This window comes from Megalobrama amblycephala, linkage group LG7, assembly GCF_018812025.1.
Source record: "Megalobrama amblycephala isolate DHTTF-2021 linkage group LG7, ASM1881202v1, whole genome shotgun sequence".
Lineage (NCBI taxonomy): Eukaryota > Metazoa > Chordata > Actinopteri > Cypriniformes > Xenocyprididae > Megalobrama > Megalobrama amblycephala.
The window spans coordinates 28,969,989-28,995,758 of NC_063050.1; the positions used below are offsets into that span (position 1 = coordinate 28,969,989).

A 25,770-nucleotide genomic window follows, 5' to 3' on the forward strand; every position below is an offset into this window, starting at 1 on the left:
AGCAAGCAAGCAAGACCCCTGAATATGCTAACAGATTTGAAGCAGCAAGAGCAAGTAACCTAAATAATAAATAATACTCTTCCACATGGCTTCATTCTGATGAAATATTTTTATATAATGACCTAAAGAATGTATATTTGATCTTTGCTCTTAACATTTCAATGTAATGCAATTATTTGTAGGATAACGTACCAATATTATCACAAAATTTAGGCTGAAATGAGACCTTCTGGCTTTGTTATCTCTTAAATATTTCCAGCATTCTCATTGTTGACATGTGAATGGAGGTACCTGGTGAAGTCAGTCATCTCCATCATGATCATACACATCTGCTTGGCCAGCACGATGATGTCATTTCCATTGTCGTCCCACTTGGCGACCTCTGCGTCCAGTTTGCTCTTTTCCTGCCTGAAGCTCTCCACCTGTTCAGCAATCTTGGCCTTCTCTTCCTGAGGCAGCTGAGCCATGATGGCCTATGGCAGGACACAAGATAAAGATCAATTACACACATTTTGCAATTGTGCAAACATGTGCCCTTGTTTCTTGTTAAAAGTTTGTGAAGAAAGTAATTTCCATTAAGGTTGACTTTCTTTAACCCCACTGAAATGCCCCAGTATGAGGTTTTGAAACTTAACACTTAATCATAAGACCTTCTGGAACCCCATGACATCTCATGCTCATAAAGAGAAAATCCATCCTCTTTTCTTTCCCCCTCTCCTTGTCAAGGAATAAATTCTCGCTCCGTAGCGATTCTGAGCCAGTCCGAAAGGGCATTAATCTCTTTGCAAGGTCACAGGCACCGTTAAGGCGCAGTATTATTTGTGAGATAAATGTATAATTACCTTACTTCTTACACCAGTCAATGAATTATGCATTTGTTCAACATTCTGTCAGAGCGGATGGACCAGACCACGGCAAGGGACTCTGGATGCCGTTAAGTGCGTGATCACCGTGGAAGATGGGTTTTGCAAAAAGTCTGTGGCGTACAAAGTCTGAATTTGTAGTGTGACAAGTCATAAATGATCTTTTCCGCAGTTTTGTCTGAATTTATAAGTGGCAATATGCCATCATAGCCAAAGGATGTCATAACATAAGAGCTAATTAAGAGCCAGCTGCTCATTTAAGATTTGTAGCTTTTTGCTTGTTTATTTAACAAGCAATTACACACTAAAAAGAAAAGAAGTCCTCCGAGAAAATGCGATTAAAAGATGAAAATGATTTCTATTTCAGATAGCGCACACTCCTGGGGATTTCAAATGGAGGGCTGATGTAACGGTGGCTGTGTCCGAATAAAATATAAGGGAATAAATATAAGAGAATATCCTTCTCTGCCTTTGATATCCCACAAGCCTGTCCGATAGTGTCTAAAAGAGTGGTCGACAGGACTGTAACTAAATTTTAGCTTTGGTTATGACTAAAGCTCATTTAAAGGTCATTATTTAAATTTAAGGTCGTCTTGTTTTAGCTAGGAAGTTATTACCGCGCTAGTTTACCACCTGTGCATCAGAAACATACCCATCCCATGAGCCAATCGGCTCTCTTTGCATGTCTTTGAAGCAGCCAATCAGCATTAATGAGCTCCTGCATGGTTAATCGCAACTACTCTGGTTCTAAATGTGGATGTGATATATGGAAAGAAGGTGAATAGAAGGGGGAGAGCCTATTTCTTCTTCTTGCCTTGCTCAGAATTCACTTATCCCAAATCTCTCTGGCTTCTAACCGATAACAAGAGAGGGTGCAGGCAGCTTAATGCTCCAACAAATCCTTCCCCATACGCACCGGTGCCGATTCATTCAACACACTCGTATTGTGTGCTGAACGTCTGCTTGTGTGCGCGCTTCTGGTTTAGAAATCCCTCAAAAAAGGCTTTTTTAATTTTTCTCATTTGAAATAAAGTGGCCTAGATACCAGAGTTCAATTTTATGGCTGACCTATCAGCACTGTTATCCTATCATGGAGCCATGAGATAGAGCCGTGTGTATATGTGTGTGTCTGAAAGTGTGAGTCAGTGGACAAATGCCTGCTCTTATTTTTCTCTTTTGAGAACTCAAAATCCATAAAACTTAAAGTCACCAACTATATCAATGTGACAGTAGTGACACGCATATTTGATTTACAATATCATTTACTCAATGTAACATTCAGCATTCACTTGAACTCCAATGAACCGAGTTTACCAGTGAGCGAAATGTTTTTCCACGGTCATCTTTTTGTCAATTTGTTGCTGTTCTAAGGAATGACCCTGTTTTTCTTCTCCATGGCAGCATTTCTTTTAGCCTAGTCTTTTATTCCTAAACAAATGATCATTTCCTCTCATTCATGGAAGATAATTTCTTCTCAAGAGTAATTGGTATCAAACAGGGTTATGGTGTGTATTTGTGCGTGAATGTCAGTGGTGCTCCACGGCTACATACTGATATTCTTGTAATGTCTCATAAGCAGCCCACTGTGCACTATTCACACATACACTAATGTGGATTAAGCCTTGAACCCCAGTGAGCTCCGTCGTCAAATGCCGGCTGACACAAGCACACCGAGGGGGTGACATTGCCAGAAGTCTCATTTGCAATCATATTTTAACAACTATAGTCTCTGCAGAGAGAGTTTACGAAACTGGGACCAAAATTATTCTTGCGTAAAGAGTTTGATTCTGCTGGAAATGTATGCATCTGATTCATAAAACATGGTCCTCTGCTATGTTAAATATTGAATCTTACATATAGGCTCTGTTCCAAAATTGCTGCCAACATTGCAGCCTACATTCCCTTCTAAGGCAGCTTCCTAACTAAAATGAAATGCTAATAGTGACCGAACATTCTACATGGTAGCATTTCTGTGAATTCTTTTTTTGTCACACCTAATTTAATAAAAACCTTATAAGTGAATGAATATAATTAGCCGTTAACATGTTTCTAAGCTAAAATTTTTGTTAAAAATCTTGAAAGTATTGAAAGCATTCTAATCAGCATTTATCTTGCTTCAGCTTTCTTCAAAAAGGACACATGCAGTGCTGATTTAGTATTTAAAAATGCTACAAATGTATGTATGAACCTGTTAGCTTTTAAAACCACCTTTGCATTGAAATTGTGCATAGGACGCCTTAAAATTCCCACTGGGGTTTGTAACCGAGCTAAACATTCACAGTTTCAATCACAGAGTGTTTATGAAACTAGAACCAAAATTATGTTAATTTATGGAGGATTCGATCGTGATACATACATCTGCTCCCCTGCTATGTTTAAATATTGATGAAAAAGAACTGTTAGATGCCATGTGCCAGACCTGATGTAAAGCATAAACATCACAAGATATTTATTTTATACTTTGTAACTGCAGTGTGTGCTGAAGGGGGAAAAAAATAAATAAATAAATTCTCACTATTATTTGCAGCGGAGGCTAAATAATGTTTCGTTCTCAAACAAGTGAAAGACACATTGTTATGTGCATGCACTTGAGTGACTGGCCCTCTTGCTATTCTGAAACTAGATGTAATTTTACAGCAGACATGCTCAGCGGAGTGATAAGTGTTTTGTATTGTGAGCGTAAACCTGCTGGAAATGACAGGAGGAACCAGATATGTTGTTTGTGAGTCATGTAGGAGTCACTCACCCTTGCGCTCTGTCCAGCAATAAGTTGGTCATCTTCTGTCTGGACGCTGGTGCGGCTACGGGCGTCATAGTCTTCTTGCTCAAAGTCTGAGTCATCTTCAAGCTCTTCTGGAGTCTGAAAAATATATATAAAAAATAAATAAATAATGACCATCCTTGTAGTTACCATACCATACCACACCACACCATACCTTTATGGCATTTAGTTAAAACATAAATACTGTCATCAATTACCCAACCTCATGTAATTTCAAGTATTTTTCTTATTGTTTTTTTTGTAATTTCATGGAAAAGAGCAATCAGTTTATTATTCGGAATTCACATTTTGTGCATACGGGTCACATGGGTTTGAACAACATTACAGTGTGTACAGTAAATGATTCATTTTTGGGTGAACTATTCCTTTTAAAGTCTCCTAAATTTCATTTTTACTTTCACCTTTTAGCTTTAAAACTGGTCTGGAGAGACATTAACTCCTGGGTTTCTATAGTCAACAACTTTCTTTGCCTCGTTTAACCTTACATCTATATTTTAAATGTACTCTACTAGAGTACTGATGTCCTCTGTCCTAATGCTCCAACTTGGTGACAATTTGGGACACAACATTTGACAGATGTCACAACCGGCTGTGCTTTGCCACACAACGAGGGACGAAGGACCTCTGATCCAACATAAAGATGTGTCAACCATTAAACCAGTAAAATCTCAAGAAATAATTCATTCGTCCCACAGTTTGAGTTACTAGTGACTTGCATCATTGTTCTTCAATTCCCTTTTGGCTTTCTTGTGATATAAAAAAAAGTTCCCTCGTAAAGTGGGATCAAACAATATGTGAAGGGGGAAAGGCCTCTAGGTTTTTCAGGGTTTAGATGTGATCTGTTTTCTTGTATTCTGCCTACCAGTAGTTTCAACATCAATCCCACCAACTGACTAATGAGCAAAATGGAGACAGTGAAGAAAAGACAGTGTATCATGACAGCTGCCACTGTTTCAGCCAATCTGAGTGGCAATGGCACTAACTTATAGAGATATTCTTTTGATTGAATAAGCCAAGTAATTTATCGCAAACTGGCAAAGTCTTCTTTGTTACTTGTTTTAATGAAGATCCCAGTGGATCAAGATTTCACGTAGACATGGAAGTGTATAGAGAATGAAAAAGAAGTTTAAATTTGTGCGAAAACCCATCTTGGTTTGATTATTCTTCCCATGTTTCTTCAGCAGGATACAATCCTTGACAAATAACTGTGTGTGTGTGTGTGTGTGTTGGTACTTTCATTTCAATTCTACTCTGGGAGCTGTACTATTTTCAAAACTTAAAAGCAGCTACCAGCACATGGTGACTGCAATGGCTTTTCTAGTCAGCAGAAATCATACAAGATCTCTGCATGATCTATCTTTGTGATTCATTTTTGGGGTGGGGGGTGGTTTGGGGAATCAATAAAAAAGTAAAAAAAAATAAGTAGGATCTCTATTTACAATTATCACTCTGTTCCAAACCATCTCCAAACTCAGCTTGACATTATTTACTGATAAATTATTATTTACTGTTCAATATTATTTGATGTTCCCACAGAGGAAGTGTGCATCTTTGCAACAAAAAGACATGTGTTTGTTTGTTATATCGAACCATTGGTCTTGGAAAACAGAATATACACAAAGGGAAAGGCATAACAAAACAGCAGTCTAACATACTCTTATTGTATAACCAGGGCATACTGTATACAACATATATACAGGGTTCCTACACATTTTCCATTTGAAAATTCCATACTTTTCCAGACCTCCTTCCAAATGATTTCTGCCATTGGTAAGCCTCTGTCTCCTTTTCTCTGTTTTCTCTGCTTCATGTTTGCCCTAGTCCGGGTCCTACAGTCTTTTAGTGATTTTTTTAAAATCAGTGTTTAATTGTTTAACAGGGTGACGTAGAGACTTAGTTTGTTTCCCTTTCCGACCATACCACTCACTACATAGGTGTATATATATATATATATATATATATATATATATATAGATATATTGGCACTAGGGCTAGGCATTGACAAAAATGTATTGCCGTCTTTCCATGTTTGAAACACTGATTGATCGAATACATGTGACACGATACGGGTTTTGGTAAGTTGTACTAATCTTTCAACAAACCTGAGGATGTTCAATCATGTTTATTTTGGGTAACTAGTAAAGCAGAAGAGACAATCGGTTCACGAGCGCTACAGTGATCTGTCACGCCACAGAGCGTCAAGAAATATCTCAACTCACTCCAGTCTATGGGAAAGTAGCCCATTTTCAATTCTTGTAAGAATCTTGTGACACACATACTCACCCCGAGAAAAAAAAAAAAAAAACCTCTTCAGATCTACATGATTCACATAAATGACGTATTTTGATTCAAAACGGATAATTTCGCCATAAAGTGACTAGTTTGCAGGTATGATAAATTAGAAAACTCAATAGAGCCAATAGTCTGGAAACACAAATATATTCTGATTTCTTTTTTCCATACTTTTCCAGACCTGGAAATTACACAAACCAAATTCCATACTTTTCCATACTTTTCCAAACTGTGTAGGAACCCTGTATATGATAACATATAACATTACTTCACAATTCAGTGCATCCGCTTGTTCTCTATACCAGGGGTTTTCAACTGCTACAGACCCAGAGACCCCAAATATAAAAAAGCTAAATTTTTCCTGAAACACTTTCATTAAGAACATTAACGTATATTACATTACTACATTGAAAATGACAATGGGCGTCGGGACGCAAGAATTGATTGTGTCTCGTATATTGTATCATAGTGAATAATAACCGACGCTGCGTCTGCAACGCTTCACGATGTTCACGACAGAAAGACTACCATGTTTCATTTTTTTTCAGTCCTCCACGACGGGTTCTGTCACATCTGTGAAGGTGACCAATAGACCTTTATCACACTCCCGCATTCGAAAAGCGCAAGCTTCAATTATTAGCGTAAAATTATTTCCTCTGTAGCCTTTAACATTGGCTGTGCCCATAGCACAGGGATGTTGTAATTTCTTTTTGTAAAATTTAGCACAGATACTTCGGTAGCACTTTATTTTACAGAATGTGTACTTTCCTGGTACATATATAGTAATTATGTTGTACATACAAGTAAAAGAGTGGTAATCCAAGGCACTTACCTGACATGTATGTACATGGAAACTAATAAGAAACACTGCTGTAGTTTCCAATGGTACATACAATGTAATTACTTTGTACTTACAGACGAGTGTGGGTAATAACATGAACCCCCCAACTTAAGTAATGTGTAACTTACACATTTACAAACTGGTATATTCACTAGTACGTTCATAGTAAGTACATAGAATTAGGACTGTAGAATAAAGTGAACCCTTGTACATAAACATTACATAGGACTTACCAGCTCTTTAACCTTTGTAATAATAGGGTACAACGGGGCTAAAGGCACACCTTAAGAAAAAATGTGCTTTTGACTAGGGTCGTTCCGATTCCGATACTAGTATCGGAAATACCACCGATACCAGAAAAAATTCTAGCATCGGTATCGGCGAGTAATTAAACTCATGTACCGATATCTAGTTGTGCCCGCTATCTTTGCTTAACGCAGCAAATCGGAAACCAATTCTTCTCAGAATGCAAACACAGGAAGTTGTGCTGTGTTGCCATAAGCAACCACTGTTTAGAGCAGCGAAGAAGTGAAAAACAGGGTTATTTATTAGAAATAAAACTAAATACGATGCTAAACGAATTAATTTAAAGTGAAGCACACCTTTCTCATTCGGCATTGTTTCCATTTTCGAGACGAATGCTAAACTTTTAGGCTATTTATTATGTAAGCTTTGTACTTCACTCGCATTATCGACAACATCCTTCACATAATAGCACAGTCAGGCGGTGGTCACAGGACGGCAGATTGTATTACAGAATTGAATTGAGCAGTGTAAAGTTTTATATGTTTGGTTGATTGTATTTTGTTTTAATATTTAACAGCTGCGATATCAAGTAAGCAATGCAAGAATTTGTGTGCGCGCGCATGAGGCGCCGTCGCGACCACTGGAACGTTTTTTTTCCTGAACTGTACTTTGTAATTTATGGTTTATGGTCGTAATTTAAAAGCCAGACATAATTCATACATTTACAAAAGACATTTAAATAACAAAAACAAGCAGAATGTCTGTTTCCTTTCCTAGATCGCTGGAGTGCGCCACAATGAACCACTTTCGTTTTGTGAATATGTAGACCTAATTATATGGTGAAATATTTCACGTAGCCTATAGGCCTAAATATTCCCTTTTGTTGTATATGTGTTATGTTAGCCTATAGTTTTATTCTGAACCGCTGCATGTGCGTGATGTGGCGTTGTGTGAACTCATGGTCTACATATCCTGTAATTATCGCTGGTTTCAAAACGCACAACAAGCTGCATATTAGCCTACTTGACATTCATTTTCACTTAAATGTAGGCCTAATGGTGACATATATCATCGGAAAAACTAATGCCAGGGCATTGCCATTGTAACTTACCTAAGATGACATGACAGCTGAGCCTGAGCGCGTCAGCGCGGGCATTTCACTCACGTTGGATGCGTCAGCGTCACATTTGCATAGGCTGTACTATTTTGAATTCGTGATTGGTTGACTGTCAAAGCAAAATATTAAATAGAACGAAAAAATAACGTTATTAACCGGTTAATGGCCATTTCAAATGAGCGTTTCTGTTCAAAACGATTAAATCTGATTCAGTTTCCGTTTCTGGTTACGTTCTGGTCAAAATTTCGTTCGTTTCCGGTTTTCGTTTTTGTTCCTTGAACCGGTTCAGAGCCCTGCACCCTGGTATCGGATCAGTACTCGGTATCGGCCGATACCCTGAGCTCAGGTATCGGAATCGGTATCGGGAATGGAAAAGGGGTATCGGAACATCTTTACTTTTGACTACTCTCAAAGTTTATGATTACAGGAAAAATATATATGTTTGTACTGACCATTGATGGAGCGTCAGATTTTGTGTGAAAATAAATCATAAAAGTGGTTAATTTTGTTTAAAAATATTAAAAATAAATGTATGAGGTGGTGAGGGGGGCCTTTTACCCCACACATGGGGTAAAAGGCACACTGTATTTATACAAATTCTTTAGCAAAAATAATATGTTTTTAATAATGTCTAGGTTAATATTTGTTGAAAAGAGTCAGTTTGTACTATTTTCTGTTGATTCTGATAAATAAAAGAATTAATTTGTGTTCAATAAATATACTGTTATTAAAATAAGCCTATGTTAATATAAAAATATATTTTAAAAAAAATACAAGATTCTAAAAGCATTGAATGAGATCCAGTGTTTCCCATACATTGACTAGACTGTGGCGGCCCGCCACATTCTAATTGGTCCTGCCACAGTCTAAAAATATGAATAAGGATATGACGCAATATTTAAATTACCGTCTGATAATTGCGCTCCTTTATATGGCAAAAGTGGGAGTCATAGAGCAAAATAAGTAGACTAGCACCAATTAAGTTTTCGTGCACTATATTCAAAGTCATCTGAAGCCATTCCATAGCTTTTTTGTTTTCTTCCAAGAATTAGGCTAGAATACTTTTTGCTGCTGAATTATATACTCACCTAGTTTACTTATTTATTTATTGGTCAGCTTATGATTATATATTTTTATTCATTTTTTATTTTTATCTATAATGAAGTGGTGTGTTTAGTGCATTCTGGATTGGTTAACAAATCAAAGAGTGACCATTAGTTCCACAAATACAGTCACAGGCTCCCCGGATGGGCATGCCCCCGGACCCCCTTAGACGAACCGATGTCCACCCACTACAGTCTCACAAAATCCTGTGGGAAACACTGAGATCCCATAATATTTATTATAGATTTATAGTAGTAACAATAAATTATATTTTATTATATGATTAATATAATATTTTTAAATATGATTGTTTCATTATAAATATGGGTATTATCTCTAAGATGGATACCCAATTTGATATATGATATTTGCCATCTGAATCTAGCCATGTCATGTCAACAAATGGATAAGTCAGCAAACTATGTATTATCATGTTAAATATGGTGCTGTAGCATATGTACAAATATTAGATTGGGCAATAAAATCTGGAATCTTCAGAATGCTGTTAGCCTGCAGAACTGTGTTGTAAATCTCACACTGGCTCCGGCCGGGCTGCAAAAGACGAGCACCTTTGGCACGTTCATGGACCCACTGAGGTAAAACAGAGGGCCCCATTTCCTAGCTCTTGGGACATCAAAGGGCCCCTCATGTGGACTAAGTGCCAGATCACATTCCAACACACACCACACACACACAAAAATACACAAACATGCTTAGAGATTGTATGTACAGCTATTCTCAAAATATGACTGGGCCAAAATGTACCCGTCATGTATGTCAAGTCCATGTATGTTTCCTAGTGTTTAGACTTAGTTTAAATGACTGTAGTTGTGCTAGTGTTAGTTTTAATGATGGAATTTGTCTGTAAACCATAACTTCTTTTACATGCTTTTCTTATCTGTCAAGTTTGGATTCGTTTTAAAGCTCTTTCCACGTCTCATTCACCTATGTGTGTCACATGGCTGTCAAATGCATTGTTAAATTTTAATGGTACTATGAAGAAAATACACTCCTATCTGATGCCTCCATAAATTATGCAAATCAAGCCACAAGACAAGACAAAGGAAAGTTTGCCCGCCAACTTTGCACCTATGTCATTGGCTGCTCCAAAGAAGGAGGTGTGTTAGCTTGGTTTTCCATAAAAGCACCAACACGCAACTTTTCCTGTGTCTTCCGATTGTCTCTCAATTACCTCGTGCATGTCTCTACCGGACGTCCCAGACGACCGCGCTCCCACCACGCGCACAGCGGCTTCGGGACCACCATCTCCAGCAAAACCAACTTTCAAGTCCTCAGTTCAAACCTTCCCGCGGAAATGGAAGAAGCCAACGAACTGCACCAGCACTAAACCGAAACACGACACGCAAAACTGATGCAAGTAACCGTTTCTCTTTTAGATAATGAAACCGATTTCTGTGCTGGCTTTTAAGGACTGTTAGTAGGTTTTTGCTACTTGCTTTCTCTCTTTCCCTTTCTTTACTTTCACTCTTGTATATATGTGTATATTCTGTATTTAGACGTATAACCTCTGTAGTAGTAGTTTTCATATATTAAACACATTGTATCCATGCTCGATTGTTCTTTTGCTCATTCAACAAAAACCAGGTCACTTTAACGTTTCGATCCTATCCTTGCTTTACGTTTGGATGCTAGAATAGGAAGTCTTTCTCGTGGCCAGAGAAAAACCTTCCTTTTTATAATATTCTGTGAGGAGCTAACGGCTTGCTGGAAAAACTAATAGTTTCTCTAAATGATTATTAAACCAGAACTAATCATATATGTAATTGATTATAATTCATTGTAATTAATTCACTATATATGTTTAATTCCCCCTTGGGTCAATATATGCATCATAATTAATTATAAAGCTTTATGATTTATTATATTCATATATTTTACCCATAAATTGATTAAACCTGTACAAAATCGCTTCAGTGCTTTTTACCCCAAATACCATACTTTTACATATTCTTCCGTTGAAAAACTGTTGCTTGAATTACCTTGAACAAAACTGAAAATCATTAAGAAGAGCTTTGTCTGAAAATACAAACATTAATTTAATCGATTCTCATTTGCTACTTAAATCAACAACATTTTAAAAAACATCAAATATTAGATCAAACTACCTCAGAATCAACTTTGCGCTGCTGTCTTCGATCGCATCAAAGATCAGACAAATTTGGACGTGCATTATGAAAAGCAGATATTTAGGAAAGTGTTGCGGCACGTTTTTGTGCCATCTAGTGGTTTAGAGGAAAATAATACCAAAGGCGCCTTTTGCCCCACGGCGCCTTTAGCCCCGTTCTACCCTAAGCTTAAGCATATTAACTAGTAAGGACTGTAAAATAAGATGCACTGTTGTAGAGAGCAATTTAGCATTAACAGTTCATAAAACACTACATAAAGTAAACATATAGTGCAGAAAAACAATTACTTTATTTTTTGATAATTTTGTTTTTTAAATGGCATCAGTGAGAAAACAACACTATTTGCTAAGCCTCTGTTTTGTACTGTTGTTAATATGCACACACTGTAAGAAAGTGTCTGTTATTTGTGTCCACACTTGTCCATGAGTACAACATACTTACCATGTATATACCATTAGTAAGTACAGTAATGTGTCTTACTAGTTACCACACATAAGTGCCTGTTATTACCCATGTCTGTAAGTACAAAGTAATTACCATGTATGTACTGTTGGAAAGTACGGCAGTGTTTCTTATTAGTTTCCATGTACATACATGTCAGGTAAGTGCCTTGTGTTACCACTCTTTTACCTATATGTACAACATAATTACTATATATGTAACAGGAAAGTACACGTACTGTAAAATAAAGTGCTACCGATACTTCTAATTCTTAAGGCACCAACCTCTTTTTATAATCATTAATTGAGTATTGTGAAACAAAGAAAAAAGGTGTCATAATATTCTGACGCATATTTTGTTATTTAAACGGGAGAGCGCAAGCTATTCTATTTGTGTATGCGCAATACTTCAGAGTCTTATCACCTTATTTTATCACAGAACTGCAAAAAATAGAATACAAACAACATATGACTTTAAAGAGCTTTAATTAGACAAATCTTAAATGATTAACTATGACTAAAGTCTATTTTGGGTGGATTAAATTAAAGGTTTGGGGGAAATTTATTGTATTAAAAAAAAAGTTCACATTTTTTTTTTATGGACTTACTTTACGATGCTGGCATCAAATTGAAGTTGTTTAAATAAAGGAATATGTCCAGCCCATAGACGATTATTCAAAAAGAACTGGTTTGATTATCGTTAAGAAATTATATAATCCGTGTTTGAGTGCAATATTGGAAAGCATGCTGTAGACAATAATGGGTGGTTATATATTGCAAAAATAAACAAAATAACATTACAAATAAAATTAAATCAGTCCGATGATTCCTTTGGCAGTAACTTGAGCTGTGCGTTGCTCGTTAATCTCACCTCGATCAGATAATGTTACACATTAAAATGAAAGATGACATAGGCCTACATGGTAGGATATCATGTAAGTGTAAATAAACAGTTTTAAATATTGAAGTTTATTGTTATGTTAAAATAAACAAGTATAATTTTCTTCTAAAAACTGGCGCCTGTCCATTGACAATGATGCAGGTGGAAATTCCTTTAAGCTACTAATCAAAGCCGTATGTGACGACACGCGTACTGTGATAAAGGCCTATAGGAGCACAGAAGCTCTTCCGTACACAGCTTTCAAACACGGTGAAATGAGAGCGAGAGAGAGAGAGAGGTGCTGCTAGGTTGAATTATGCAATGGAGGAATGGTTTGTGGAGCTATGGCAACAATACTCCTACCTTTATTATGTTTCCTTGAGCACCACGACTGAGTAAAAAAAGATAAATGCTGTCGATACTGGAATTCGCATCAAGCTAACACACTGCTTCAGTAGTTTGTTTACGCTCTTTTTTTCCAGAAGTCAGTCGCTAGTTCCTCCTTCTCTATGACATCATGCATGTCATTAAAGACTGCAAGCGATGACTGGTCGGGAAGCAACATGTAATCTGATATGTTTCTTGTCCAGGACACAACAATAATTAATAAAAGTCAATATCGCATAATCTGACACTTTTTCAATTGTTTTAAGTAAATTTTCTCTAGATGATATTTTAATAATGTGCTTTGGCTTCATTACAGTAACAAAATAAAAGCAGATTATTTAGTTTTGGAAACATGTTTTCACCCAGTACAAATGGGTCTTTATTCTGGATCATCCTTGGCATCAAAATCCCTGCATTATGATAATGCATTCAAACTATTTTAATTTCTATAGAAATGTCATGAATTGTTTAAGAAAATTTGATATGTTTTATATAACCTTTCCAACAATTCTCTGGAGTACGTTTGCGGATGTTTCAGGTTGAGAACCCTGGCCCTGTGGAGTCATAAGCCGCTACATTATTTTCAGATGAAATGTGTTTGATGTTTTGTTATTTATCAATACAAACCTCTGGGGCAATGAGCGGAGTTAAAGCCCCGCTTGTGAAGAGCGAGCACCTCATGTGGTTCTCTAATTTGTACGCTACTCACTCTTATCATGAGGACTGCTTTCCTGATGTCACGCACACCATCGTAGACGAGGCGAGAGGCGTCGATGAACTCGTTCTCCTCGAATGGCTGCGGGGGGCTGGTGCTAAGAGCCTCGATGGCGACCTCAACCTGCTCTGCAAAGCGCGGCATCACTGATGGGAAAAAAGGACGTAAAGTATTGAGGTGAGCAAGAGGCATAAACAAAAAGACAGATACACAGAAAAAAACATTTTCAAAAAAGGGATTACATGCATCCCTCAAAAGCCAGTCTTTCCCTCAGGTACAAAACATATCAGAGAAAAGACAGAGTGAGAGGTGAGAAAAATGCGAATATGTGATCTTAAGAAGCTAAGTGTCGAAATTCAGGCAGGCACGTCTATTTCTGCCGTCTTCTCCCTGTCAGTCAGGCCTGAGGACATGGACAGCAGCGGGAGAGGAAGATGAGAAAATGTCACCCTGAAAATTTGTGGAAAGGGTGCCCTACGTCTGCCAATTAACCATTTCACCTTGCTGGGAACATCAGTGAGCCGAGGCATAGCAACTCAATAAAAGGCCTCAGTGAGACCTCCTTAACCCAAGAAAAAATTAGGTAACACTTTACAATAAGGTTCCATTAGTTGTGGTTAATGCATTAACTAACATTATTCAACAATGAGCAAGCAATTGTTACAGTATTTATTAGGGGTGTAACAATATATTGTGTCACAATATATCACAATACAAAAATGCAACGATATGTATTGTGGATATAGTGAAAATATGTATTGTGTATAGTTCACCATACAGAGTTTACAGAGTTTGTGGCAGTACTACATTAAACTACAATATATAATGTTGAATATAATGTATAATAATGCAATGGGGGAATATTTGTAGGTCCTGATAATGCCAAATGTATTAAGTTACCAGTAAAAAGTGGTATTATTTTAAACATATCTAGTCAGTGACAGAGTGCAAGCATATTCGTCTAAATTAATTCTGTATTTTCAGCTTCAGAATCATGATTATTTTTATTCTGGTGTCACCATTGTCCTGTGCATTGGGTTACCAGCAAGTCTAAACCTATTAATTTCGACCCTCAATGTAATACCAAATTTAGCATTTTAATCAACAGTACATTTTTTTTCCTTTTACTATGTGTCGTGGAGTATCTCAATGATATTGTATTGTGAGTTCAGTATCGTGATTTCGTTACACCCTAGTATTTATTAATCTTTGTTAATGCTAGTTTTTAAAAAAATACAACTGTTGGTTCATGTTATATTTTAATAATGTTTTATTAAATGTTGAAATTAATACTAAATTAATAAATGCTCTAGAAGCTTATTCATTGTTAGTTCATGTTAAAGGCAGGGTAGGTAAAAAATGTATAAAAAACTTTTTTTTCAAAATTTGTTTAAACTTTATTTATATATCAATACATATTTAAAATGTAAGTACTCTGAAAAAGAAAGTATAAAAATCGAGTGTCTGTAGACCTCTCACGACTGTTTTAAAGACAGCTCATTATTTCCATTCACTCCACCCCCTCCCTTCTGGGCTCCTTCCAAAGCCACGCCCCCAAAACTCATGAACGTGCGACTCCGACCACTGAGCTGGAAGACGCATTATTTACCTGAGACGAGCGGAGAGGAAGGAGCACAGTGCATGTAGTGACATCATGTCAGAATCACATGTAATAAAAATAACTTTATAATTATGAAGATAAACATAATTTAATTCGCTAACGAGTTAGTTATCTATAAGGCAAAGCTAAAAACAGGTTGCATGATACACGTTTTTCCATTACCATCATTTACATTGTGATGAAGATGAATTTCGTGTAAGATTCATAACATATACGTTGTTCTACAGATAAACAGAGTAACATACACTCAAATATCAACTCACAACTGCATTGCAGACACAACATAATAACACACACATACAACAAAGTGTGTACGACACACACAGATACAAGATAAAGACATCAGTAAACATAGGTAGAGAATATAAAAACAAAACAAAGGCGAAAAAAAAAAACCGTGCAGGTAAACTTACAGGTGAACATGGTAAAAGAGTCAGACAGAGGGTAAATATAGTTCTAAGAAAAGTTCCTAGATGCGGAGTAACGTTAGGCCTACTATCTGTTAAACATGTATTTAGATATCTAAAGCAAAATTATGCACAATTCAACACTATAGCTATCATCTTGTGCTAGGCCTATAGATTATTTATCGTCTCTACTACGGCTCGCTAAGTAATGTTATGTTAGCTATATTACGCAACTACATGTGCTAATGACACATGCTTCATGAAAAAATAAACAAAAAAATATGTATGATCAAAATACAAAAAGAAAGATTTACCTGTCCAGCAGAAATAAAGCCATCAAGGAGTCACTTTTCAGCCCCTTGAGTTCCCTCAGTTCTCGCCATCGCTGGAAAGCCACGCCGATATTAACTCGCGTTTTATTTCTTTGTTTATCCAAAGACTTTTTGTTCATTGCCTTTTCTTGTACTATTACTGTCTTCCTTTTTTGCCTGGTTTGCCTTCACTAACTGCATAGGCCGGTACTGTGAATTTTGCTTGCTGTTTCTCTGCCATTGTTTTGGTATTCCTAGGATCCATGCCTCTTGAATTCCCCAAATAAAACGTGCGCGCGCAAGTGGGCAGGTCATGTGTGGCAAAAGGGTGGTTGCCATGGTTGCGAGAGAGTGACAGCCGCCTAAGCCAATCCTATGTTTCGTCCCGGATGGAAATAATGAGCTGTGTTTAATACAGATTAAACGGTCTAGAGTCACTCGATTTTTATACTCTTTTTATCAGAGTTCTTACATTTTAATTATGCATGTATATATATTGAAAGTTTAAACAAATTTGGAACAAAATTTCTTACCTACCCTGCCTTTAACTAATATAGTTAACTAACATTAACAAATGGAACCTTATTATAAAGCGTTACCAAAAATCACATCCTCTTGCTCTCTACCTTATCCTTGAATTCACCCTCCGCACCGTTCTTCAGTAACGGGTAGCGAGATCTTCCCCTCCGCCACAAAACTCTGGCTGCAATAAGGGATTGTTTGACGAACAAGAGTTGAGTACGAACTATGTTGACAGACATTGATTGAGTGCAGCTGGAGGGTTTGGAAAGGTCTGCTAATGTGAAATTAGCTTGATCTGTTTTTCTGATGAGCCGTATTTCATCGTTTACACTGAACAAATGTGTTTGGACCACTTACCCTTAGCGTAACCGTTTTGACAAAAATACAGCTAAAGACAGTGAATGAAGCCTTTTAAGTCAATTTAATTTTGGTGAAATGTCAATATAAAATGTTAATAGCATTTTAGAGGGCTCCGACAACCCTGTTATGAATCATGAGCTTTAAACCTTGGCGAAAAATAGGTTTAACAAATTAATGCCTCTAGTTAGACTGTATTCAACAGGTACCTTCCTTTGTGCTCAACCTTCGGACCAGACACTGAATGATCCGCCTACTCCGAGGACGTGGCCAAGCACATCAATGGTGTAATATCCAGAGTGAAGTAAATGTCTTGCGTTTTCATGAAAATGTCACTGGTGGAGGGAAACCATATTGTGATCTAACCCTGACATCAAGTCAAGCTCATATCAACATCCAGGACCACTTGGTGGATGATGAAAAAAAGATGGGCACAGTCAAAAGCCTCGTATTAAACCCTTGAGCAAACTCCAAAGTGATGCTCTTAAAATATTCAACACATGTATGGAGGAGGGGAAGATTTTTAAAAGCCAGGAACTGGGATATTATGACCCAAGATACACTTCTCCGTGGGGAAGGTGGGTCTTGTGAGGACACATCTGTGACAAGAAAATTTTAGAGTGTTGTCATCAACCATCTAACCAAATCCAAGCCTAGAGAGCTATTCACAATAATAGCAGATGCAGATCTTGAAGAAAAGACCAAGCTTTCTTTCTGATGGTTTTGATTACAGGCATCCGACTTGAGATTGACTTAAAAGGGGACCAGTAAACAATCTATTTTGATAGCAATTTTGCCTATTTGCCTTCTAAAATGGACAAGTTCAGAATGTGTATCGGCTAATGCAGAAAAGGTTAGATTTGAATTTCAAATGAACACATAAAAAATACAAAATTATGCAAAAGATTCAAAAAGGTGCAGTAAAGGCTCTTTATATGATTTCCTTTCTTCTTTCCAACCACATCTTGCTTTAACACATATTTAATTCATTTTAATCCACTTATTGTAGAGGCGTAAAATGAGCTTTAGGGAATTTTGCTGTGACTTTTAAATAGAAATATTTAAATGTTCTTCAAGCCATTAATGAGTAAAGTTGCTGCTAGTGAGGAGCAAATTTAACTCAGACCAGTGAGAAATGATGAAAGGAGCTAATGAAAACCATGTTGGAAGGGATTATTTTCTTAAAGTGTTTAACTCCAGATAAAGCAAGCAGTCAGATCTGTTCTATGAGCCTTAAAATGTTTTTATTTATTTTTTTAAAGCATTTTGAATTATATAAAACATGTTCAAACTGGGTTTTAGTTCGAGAGGCTGAGGTCAGACCAGCCTAATGGTCTCAAAATGAAATACTTGAAAACGCAATGAGACATTCCTAAAGCTAATAGGCCCTACAAAACACTGCAAGTAATTCGAAATGGAGAACAAATTCATTTGAAAACAATGAGGTCACTTGTAGTTTGGTTTCATTTACATTTTGCCCCTTCGGCTGTGGAATTAGTTAGCACTGCCCTTTCTTCAGGATCTGTATTTCTTTCTTTCTTCCCTTTTCTTTTTCAAGAATAAACTGTTGGACTCATTGTAGCAGACAGGCATGGACTAATTCTATTATCCTTGTTGTTTTACATGCCTCCTGTGTCTCACCATGCAGACTCTTGGGTCGTGACGTGCTGAGGAATAACATTTTGTGGGGTCATTTGGCTGTATGAAATCATTGCTGTTTTTAGTACCTGAGCAAACATGCCCTTCAACCTGTCAGTGAAACACTATATTTGCTATAAAAATCATGTGTGAGTCTCTGTATGTGTGTTAGACGGAGTGCAGTGATTAGGTAGCCATATTTCATCTCTGCATGGTCACCCTTTGGCATGAGCCCTACTCACTCTGCCATACTCCATGACAGTATTGCTACTTCTGCCTTCTACTTGGCACTATTACATCAGCCATATTTCTCATTTTTAATCTACTGGGGGCCTGAGCATAACCTTAATGATGGGGTAATTTTTCCTGCATGAAGATTAGTTTGGATGAGGGAAAGGATGGAAAGGATAAAGAGAGAGGGGAAAGTCATCACGGCTTTGCTATTAGATTATTGATTTTCAGGCTCAAGGACACGATTCGAGATTCGTGAGTGCTATGTGCTGAAGGTCCTTCAGCGGTGTATCTTTATAGAGCTTTGGATCAGATGCACTTTTGTTATATTTACACTGCCTTGGGACAATTAAAAAAAAAAAAAAAAGGCAGGATAAAGTTCGGTATGTCCTAATTAGGCTGTCTGCCAATAAGGAACCAAACCAAAAAGTTGAAATTGAAAGGAAAGTGCCAGACACTTTTCAGAAAATGGAACAGCTAGTTTTTTTACTAACTTACTGAATTGTAAGAATGATAGTCTGACTTTTTGTTGTGAGAGTGAAATCAGAAAAAAAAAAAAAAAAAAAAAAAAAAAAAGAACTGTCCTGACACACAACCTTTTTTCCCCCTCAGTGTCAAACAATCCAAACTACGAAACTCCCATTGCCCACTAGAACACTATCCCTGTGAATTCCCTCCATTATTAAATTGATAAAGCCACTAAAGTAGCAAACATCATAATTAAATAGAAAACACATTGACATGCAATGCACTTCTATTATACTAATTCGCTAACCCCCCAGCCTCAACACTACGTCTGGCCTAAACCTTCAAACTTTCAAAAATTCATTGACATTTTGCATGCCAAGTCTTGTGCAATAATGAAAGGTCTAGAAGAATCAATGCTATAATGCTTTATGGTTCAATTCCATTTATGTGGTGTCACCATGTCTGTCATTTAAATTCACAGGGCCTCTGACTTTTTTTTCCTCTGAAATTTTTATGGGTGGCCCTCCATCCCCTGGGCCTAATGAGTAGGCTATATGACAGAAGAGCTCAGTGGGTCCCTCTAATCAAAGAGCCTGGAACAACTTTCCCAGTTGCCCCCCTCCCTGATGACAGCCCTGGGTGGCACCAACATCCAAAAACAAAGACAGAAACAGGAAAAAAGCAAAATCAACCAAAAAGCACTGAATACAGAGAGTGAATACAGAGTAGATGTGAGCCAGTCTGGGCATCCAGCCCTTTCACAATTAAATTATCCCTCTCAATCAAGCATGCAGATATTCCTCTTGGTTTTGCTGAAGCAACTAGCAGAACAGTTTTCCATTCACTGTATAGAAGCCTAATACAGATGGTAGTATCAACTCTGAAATGTCCTCCAATATGGATAAAAAGAGTTCAATTTATGGTTTGAATGATACAATACACAAAAGGGAGATAATTTCTGAAGACTGAAATGCAGCCACTTAAAGGACTCAGGCAAAACTGTGCAAACACATCTATACAATCTGATCTGAAAGTGGCTCGAATCCTCACCTTGCAGATCAGATTACTGGATAAGGTCTAACCACCATACCACTCATTATCACATCACTTTGACTTAATGCTATTTTTGACAGGGAAATTTAAATGTTTCATTTTAGTGATGTGAAGAAACAAAAAACTTTATGGGGCATATGAGTAGAAGATGATGAGAAGAACCAAGGAAGATCAATTTGGACACATTAAGAGTCCATTTGTATCTTTAGTTGGTCAGACGTCACAAATATTCATTGTTTTTTGCCCTTAGCTGTCAAACTAGCAGTAATAATATCATTAAAGTGGTAATTTCATAATGACAAAATATTGCAGTATCTACCATGAAAGCCGGACTGTTATTTTCTTCCTCTCATATTCCGCTTGCTCTTCTAAACAAAGCCGGCTGTCAGAATAGTCTAATGTAATGGTTTAGACACAACAAGGGAGGCAGGACAAAGCGTCGCCGCCAGAATAATATTTTGAGTGCTCATTTTCCAGCCACCCTCCATTTGTTGATTCCAAACAATCGTAGAAGTGCATTAAGATGGAACAACTACATCAAAAAGTGTCAGGTGAGATGTTTCTCACACATTAACACCTAAGATAGCAGCCTTTTTTTGCTTCCTGTCAGATATTGTGTCTTGAAAGCATTGGGAAGGCTATGCACAAATCTCTGCATTACTCGGTATGTTTTGGCCCTCGGCCTTGTCTGTCAGAGTCTAAATTGCCACCTCCTGAAAGCTGGCACTAGACTGTAAAAGGTGGAGGGGTTGGGGGAAAACAGATGAAAAATGAATGAGCAAAGGATGAGTGCCAGAGGAGGGAACAGGTGGTATCTCCGGCCTCACCATCTTTTCTCATCTATCTACCCTTCTCCCCCCTAACTTCCTTCTTCCAAGAGCTTCCTGGTCTCCTCTGTCCATCTGTCCCCATCTCTACCATAAGTTCACGCTTTTGTGAGCATAAGATAAGTTCAGGACCCAGGTGTGTCTGTGATCTTTCTCACCAGTTTCAGAGAGGAGCTTGATGGACTCGAGAACACGCTCAGTGTAAACGCCAGGTTCATAGTTCTCCATCTCAGCATTAATAATGTGCACCACACGAGCGGCTCGGCCCCGGATCGCCCCTGCTGTCCTGTCCAGTGTGTCCACGTCCCCCTCCTGCAGGGCGATCACACACTTATTCACATCCTCCAGAATGTGGTTCTCTGTGGAGAGATGAGATAAAACAATGAGACAACACTTTCAAGCATTATTGTTGTCTAAGAACAATAGTCACTTTTGACATTTGACATTTTTTAAAGCACTGCAGATAAATTCTAAGAAATAGGTTAGTAAGTAAGTAAGTAAATAAATAACCATTCACTCTTAGAAATAAAGGTTCCAAAAGGGGGGTTTCACAGCGGGGCCATAGTACAACCATTTTTGGTTTCCCAAAGAACCTTTCCGTGAACAATACTAAAAAAGAAGCACTTTTGTCTTCACATGAAGAACATTTTAATAAACTAAATAAACTTCTTCCACTATAAAGAACCCTTAGTTGCAAGGAAAAAGTTTAATGGACGTTAAAGGTTCCTTGTGAAACCACAGATGCCAATAAAGAACCTTTTTTTTTAAGAAGTATTGCTGCGTCCCAATCCGCCTACTTATACCACATCCTAAAAGTATGTAATCTTTTTGTGAAGACACTCAAAAGTACATACTTTTGAGCGTGTAGCAAAAGAGTAGACAAGCTTTGGGACATACTATCACGTCATACAATTGCGTCTTTAACGGTTGCTGTTTGTCGCATCCTGACACACATCCTGTCACCCTAAAATGGCCTGTCAATCATTTTGTGACAGTTAAATTCATCCACATTTCACTTCCTACCGTATCGGAGAGAAATGCAGTAGCACGTTGATCTACAGTTGTGGGTCTTTCATGCAGAGATTCTCCTCATATCAACACATAATGATGCATTAAAATGTTAATGGTCAAACAGATCTTTATAAAAGTCCACATTGTTATTGCAAATTAAATATAACACTGATAACATTTTTCATCAGGTAAAACTTTGATTATTAATCACTCAAACCGTTATTCTCACTGTCGGTTGCACATATCCGCCATGTTTTGTTTTTGTTTTTTTATAACACTTTTTACTCATGTTTGTAATTCTGAACTGAATCCTCATCCAATGCGCAATGGGTTGTCGGCAATATTAGCCTTAATAGTGTTGCATGGATCCACACATTGAAAATCCACTGGAAGTAGTGGACCATCCAGGGACTTCTGGTATACTCTTTTCAACATACTTTGCTTTGGGACACACTTATTGTAATCTCACATATTATTTAGGATGGATAGACACTGGGATGCAGGACTAGCATGAAAAGTAGCAAGTTTAAAACAAATCAAATGTATCTCCCTTTTAAAGAGGCCCTACAAAGTTTTGATTTTGTTTGTGGTCTACTGAAATAGGTTGGATGTTCAAAAAACATTTGTTCACATATTTTACATTGTTGCAGCACCTCTCTTCCCAGTCTGTCAGTCGCTCTCTGTTTAGTTCCAGGCTCTATGAAGTCCCTACTTCATTTTTTGTAGGTTAAACAACTTTCCCATTTTTAGTGAAAATAAATACAAAAACATGGACTTTCACAGAATACTTTGTACTCTTGATCCTGAATCACCCATGAACACCATGGCTCTGTGTGTTGGAGCATATGCTCTAAATGCTCTGACATTCTCCTATAACTACTTGCAAGACAACAGACCAAAATGCTTCTCTGGTTGGACCTCATTAAACAGTGGTTTCTTAATGAGGGTGTTATTTATCTCCTATTCTGATAAGAGCTGTCTTTAATAGCTTGGGAAAAAACGCTTTGTTTATCTTCTCATTTCTTTATGGCAACAGGTCAAAAGAGCAATGCCTTAACTGATCTACTGTATAAGTTGATCTATTTAGGTTTAGATAAAGCAGCACAGATGAATAATGAGGAATGAACTTGCATAGAGGCTAAACCAAATGAAAATGGGGGAAAACAATTACAATATATTTTTCAACAGATTCAAGAAAAACCTTGGCTATTCAGATGTTCTAGTTTAGCACACAAGTGCTAAAAAATATTTTCAGCCTTTAAACTTTAATTTCCGTTTCCATGTAAAAGTATTGATGATTCCCCTGCTCTTGCAAAACACAGTTTACATCTTTCTTGTGAAAGAAATGTAATTGTAATTGGTTTTGCAAGCAGAAAAGATCAATTATATATTAATTTTACAAGCATATGCAGGGCTCAACAATAAAGATGGCCCTGGGCCAATGTGAGAGCGTTTCGGGCCAGTTGACAGATCTGTCACAAGCCTTATTGAGCCAGTGTAAATATGTTTTGTGTTGGCTGATCATATATATATGCATTTTTATGCCTCATAAATTGAAACTTTTTGTCATTAAAATATGTTATTAATATATTGTCTGATATACTCAATCTAAAACCAATGTAAACAGGCCATGAGTAGATTGGGTAGTAAATATTTTTGTTGACAGAAAAAAAGAAAGAAAGAAAAAAAGAAAGAAGGAATGCATATCCAAGTGTCAGCTATTCAATTTTTTTCTAACAATGCAACAATATGTTGCTAAAAATTGATATTTCTTTTGTGTCCAGTGCAAATGTTGGCAGGGCAAGGACTAATCTCAAATACTTGTCCGACCAGACCAGAATTTCAGGAATAATAATAATAATAATAAATCCTTATTGCTGAATCCTGTCATGTTTTATTTACAGATTTGCGAAAGAATATTTCCAAACTGGAATGCACTGCTGGAATGGACAACAGGAGGTGGGATGCATACCAATATTGCTTCCTGCTTCATTTCATACAGCCCACATAGACCTGTCAGATATACAAAGGATCTGGCCCACAACAACCAGGATTCCATTCATTCATTTACTGTGTATTTAGTATTGACTTATTATAATCCCTGCCTTGAAATCCCTGGCTATATAACAAGTATGTACTATTAATTCAAATAGTATTTGTGCTGGATCCAGACAGGATATACTATACTTTATCCAGCTAAATGTTGCAAAAAAAAAAAAAAAAAAAAAAAAAGAATTTGATGTAGAGGAGAGTCGGTTTTACCTGAGGTGGAAGGTGAGACTGAAGTCGGTGTGCCTTGTTTGTAATGAATTACCTGATTGTATGATTACCTTATTCATCAGCAAAAATTGATGAACTATCAGTGAAAAACCCTCTGAGTGTATTCACAGCATATAAATTAAAATCTACACCAGGTAAGGTGTTTAAGCCTTTTTTTTTTTTTTCTTTTTCCGATGGTGTGAGGACACTATTGTAATTGCTTGGTCAATATTTCTTCTTCTCCAAAATGAATTGCATTTTTGAGGGCCTAAACATGCTCATAAACTCATGCAACTTTACACACGTGTCAGAAGTGGTGAAAATGTATGTCTGATATGGGTTTCAGAATTAGGTGTGGCAAAATGGCTCGATAGCGGCAACTACAAAATTTCAATTAAGCACCCTTCGCGCTACGCTTCACGTACAAGTATGAAATTCGGTAGACACATGTAACAAGAATACTTAGAGCCATGGAAAAAAAGTACCACAGTGTGAGTGAACAATGGTTCAAAGCAAGGCTACACATACAAAGGGTCATAATTGTTCATTTTTATGTTAAATTATATGGGCATTTACATTCCTATCCAATGTTCTGTTCTCCATCTGTTAGAAAAATGGACATTCCTATTCAAGATAATGGGATCTTGATGGTAGAGGCAGCTGACATTTTAGAGTGTCCATTATAAAGAGGGAAAAATAGATATTGCTATATTCTACCGCTGTGCTGAGTGTGGAGAGTTTAGACGTCAAGAGGAGGATGATGGACATTCACATTCTATGCTTAAAAAGCTCTTAAAGCCTTAAAATGTTGTAATAGTTTTGAAACCAGAATGCTTGCTTGATTTACTGTTCACCACCAGGCAGTAAGTACTCAATGGTAAACTCACAAAAAACATATTATAAACCCACAAACCCATACTGTAGCTTATGCACACTGTTCATTCACTTAGTACTATGCAGGAAAAAAGGATTTTATATATTTAGTTTTTTAATTGACAGACCATTGAAAAGCAGTCTATCATTTGGACCTCTGATCTGTTTCCATTTTACCTGAAACAGACAGGAAGTCATCAACGGAAGTGATGTCATCTACGGCCTCAGTCAGGATGCGTACTTGCTTCTCCCACTGGTCCTTGAAAACATCCATGTTGTCCTGAGCCACCTTGCTTTGAGGGCGTGCGGCCAAGGTCAGGGCTGCATTGATTACCTGTGAGGAGGATAACGGTATAATTCTGAACCTTACCAAAACAA

The 25,770-nt window shown here is 37.2% G+C and overlaps 1 protein-coding gene across 1 annotated transcript in view; it reads right to left on the bottom strand.

The window, feature by feature from the left end:
* The window catches only part of LOC125272245 (catenin alpha-2), a 36,803-nt gene that overhangs the window by 9,866 nt on the left and 1,167 nt on the right, over window positions 1–25,770 (bottom strand). The window contains exons 2-6 of the mRNA XM_048196944.1: window positions 25,570–25,726; window positions 21,408–21,608; window positions 13,809–13,960; window positions 3,610–3,723; window positions 292–473 (exon numbers count right to left, since the gene is read on the bottom strand). Coding sequence (XP_048052901.1) covers window positions 292–473; window positions 3,610–3,723; window positions 13,809–13,960; window positions 21,408–21,608; window positions 25,570–25,726 — 806 coding nt within the window. The remainder of the gene's footprint in view (window positions 1–291; window positions 474–3,609; window positions 3,724–13,808; window positions 13,961–21,407; window positions 21,609–25,569; window positions 25,727–25,770) is intronic.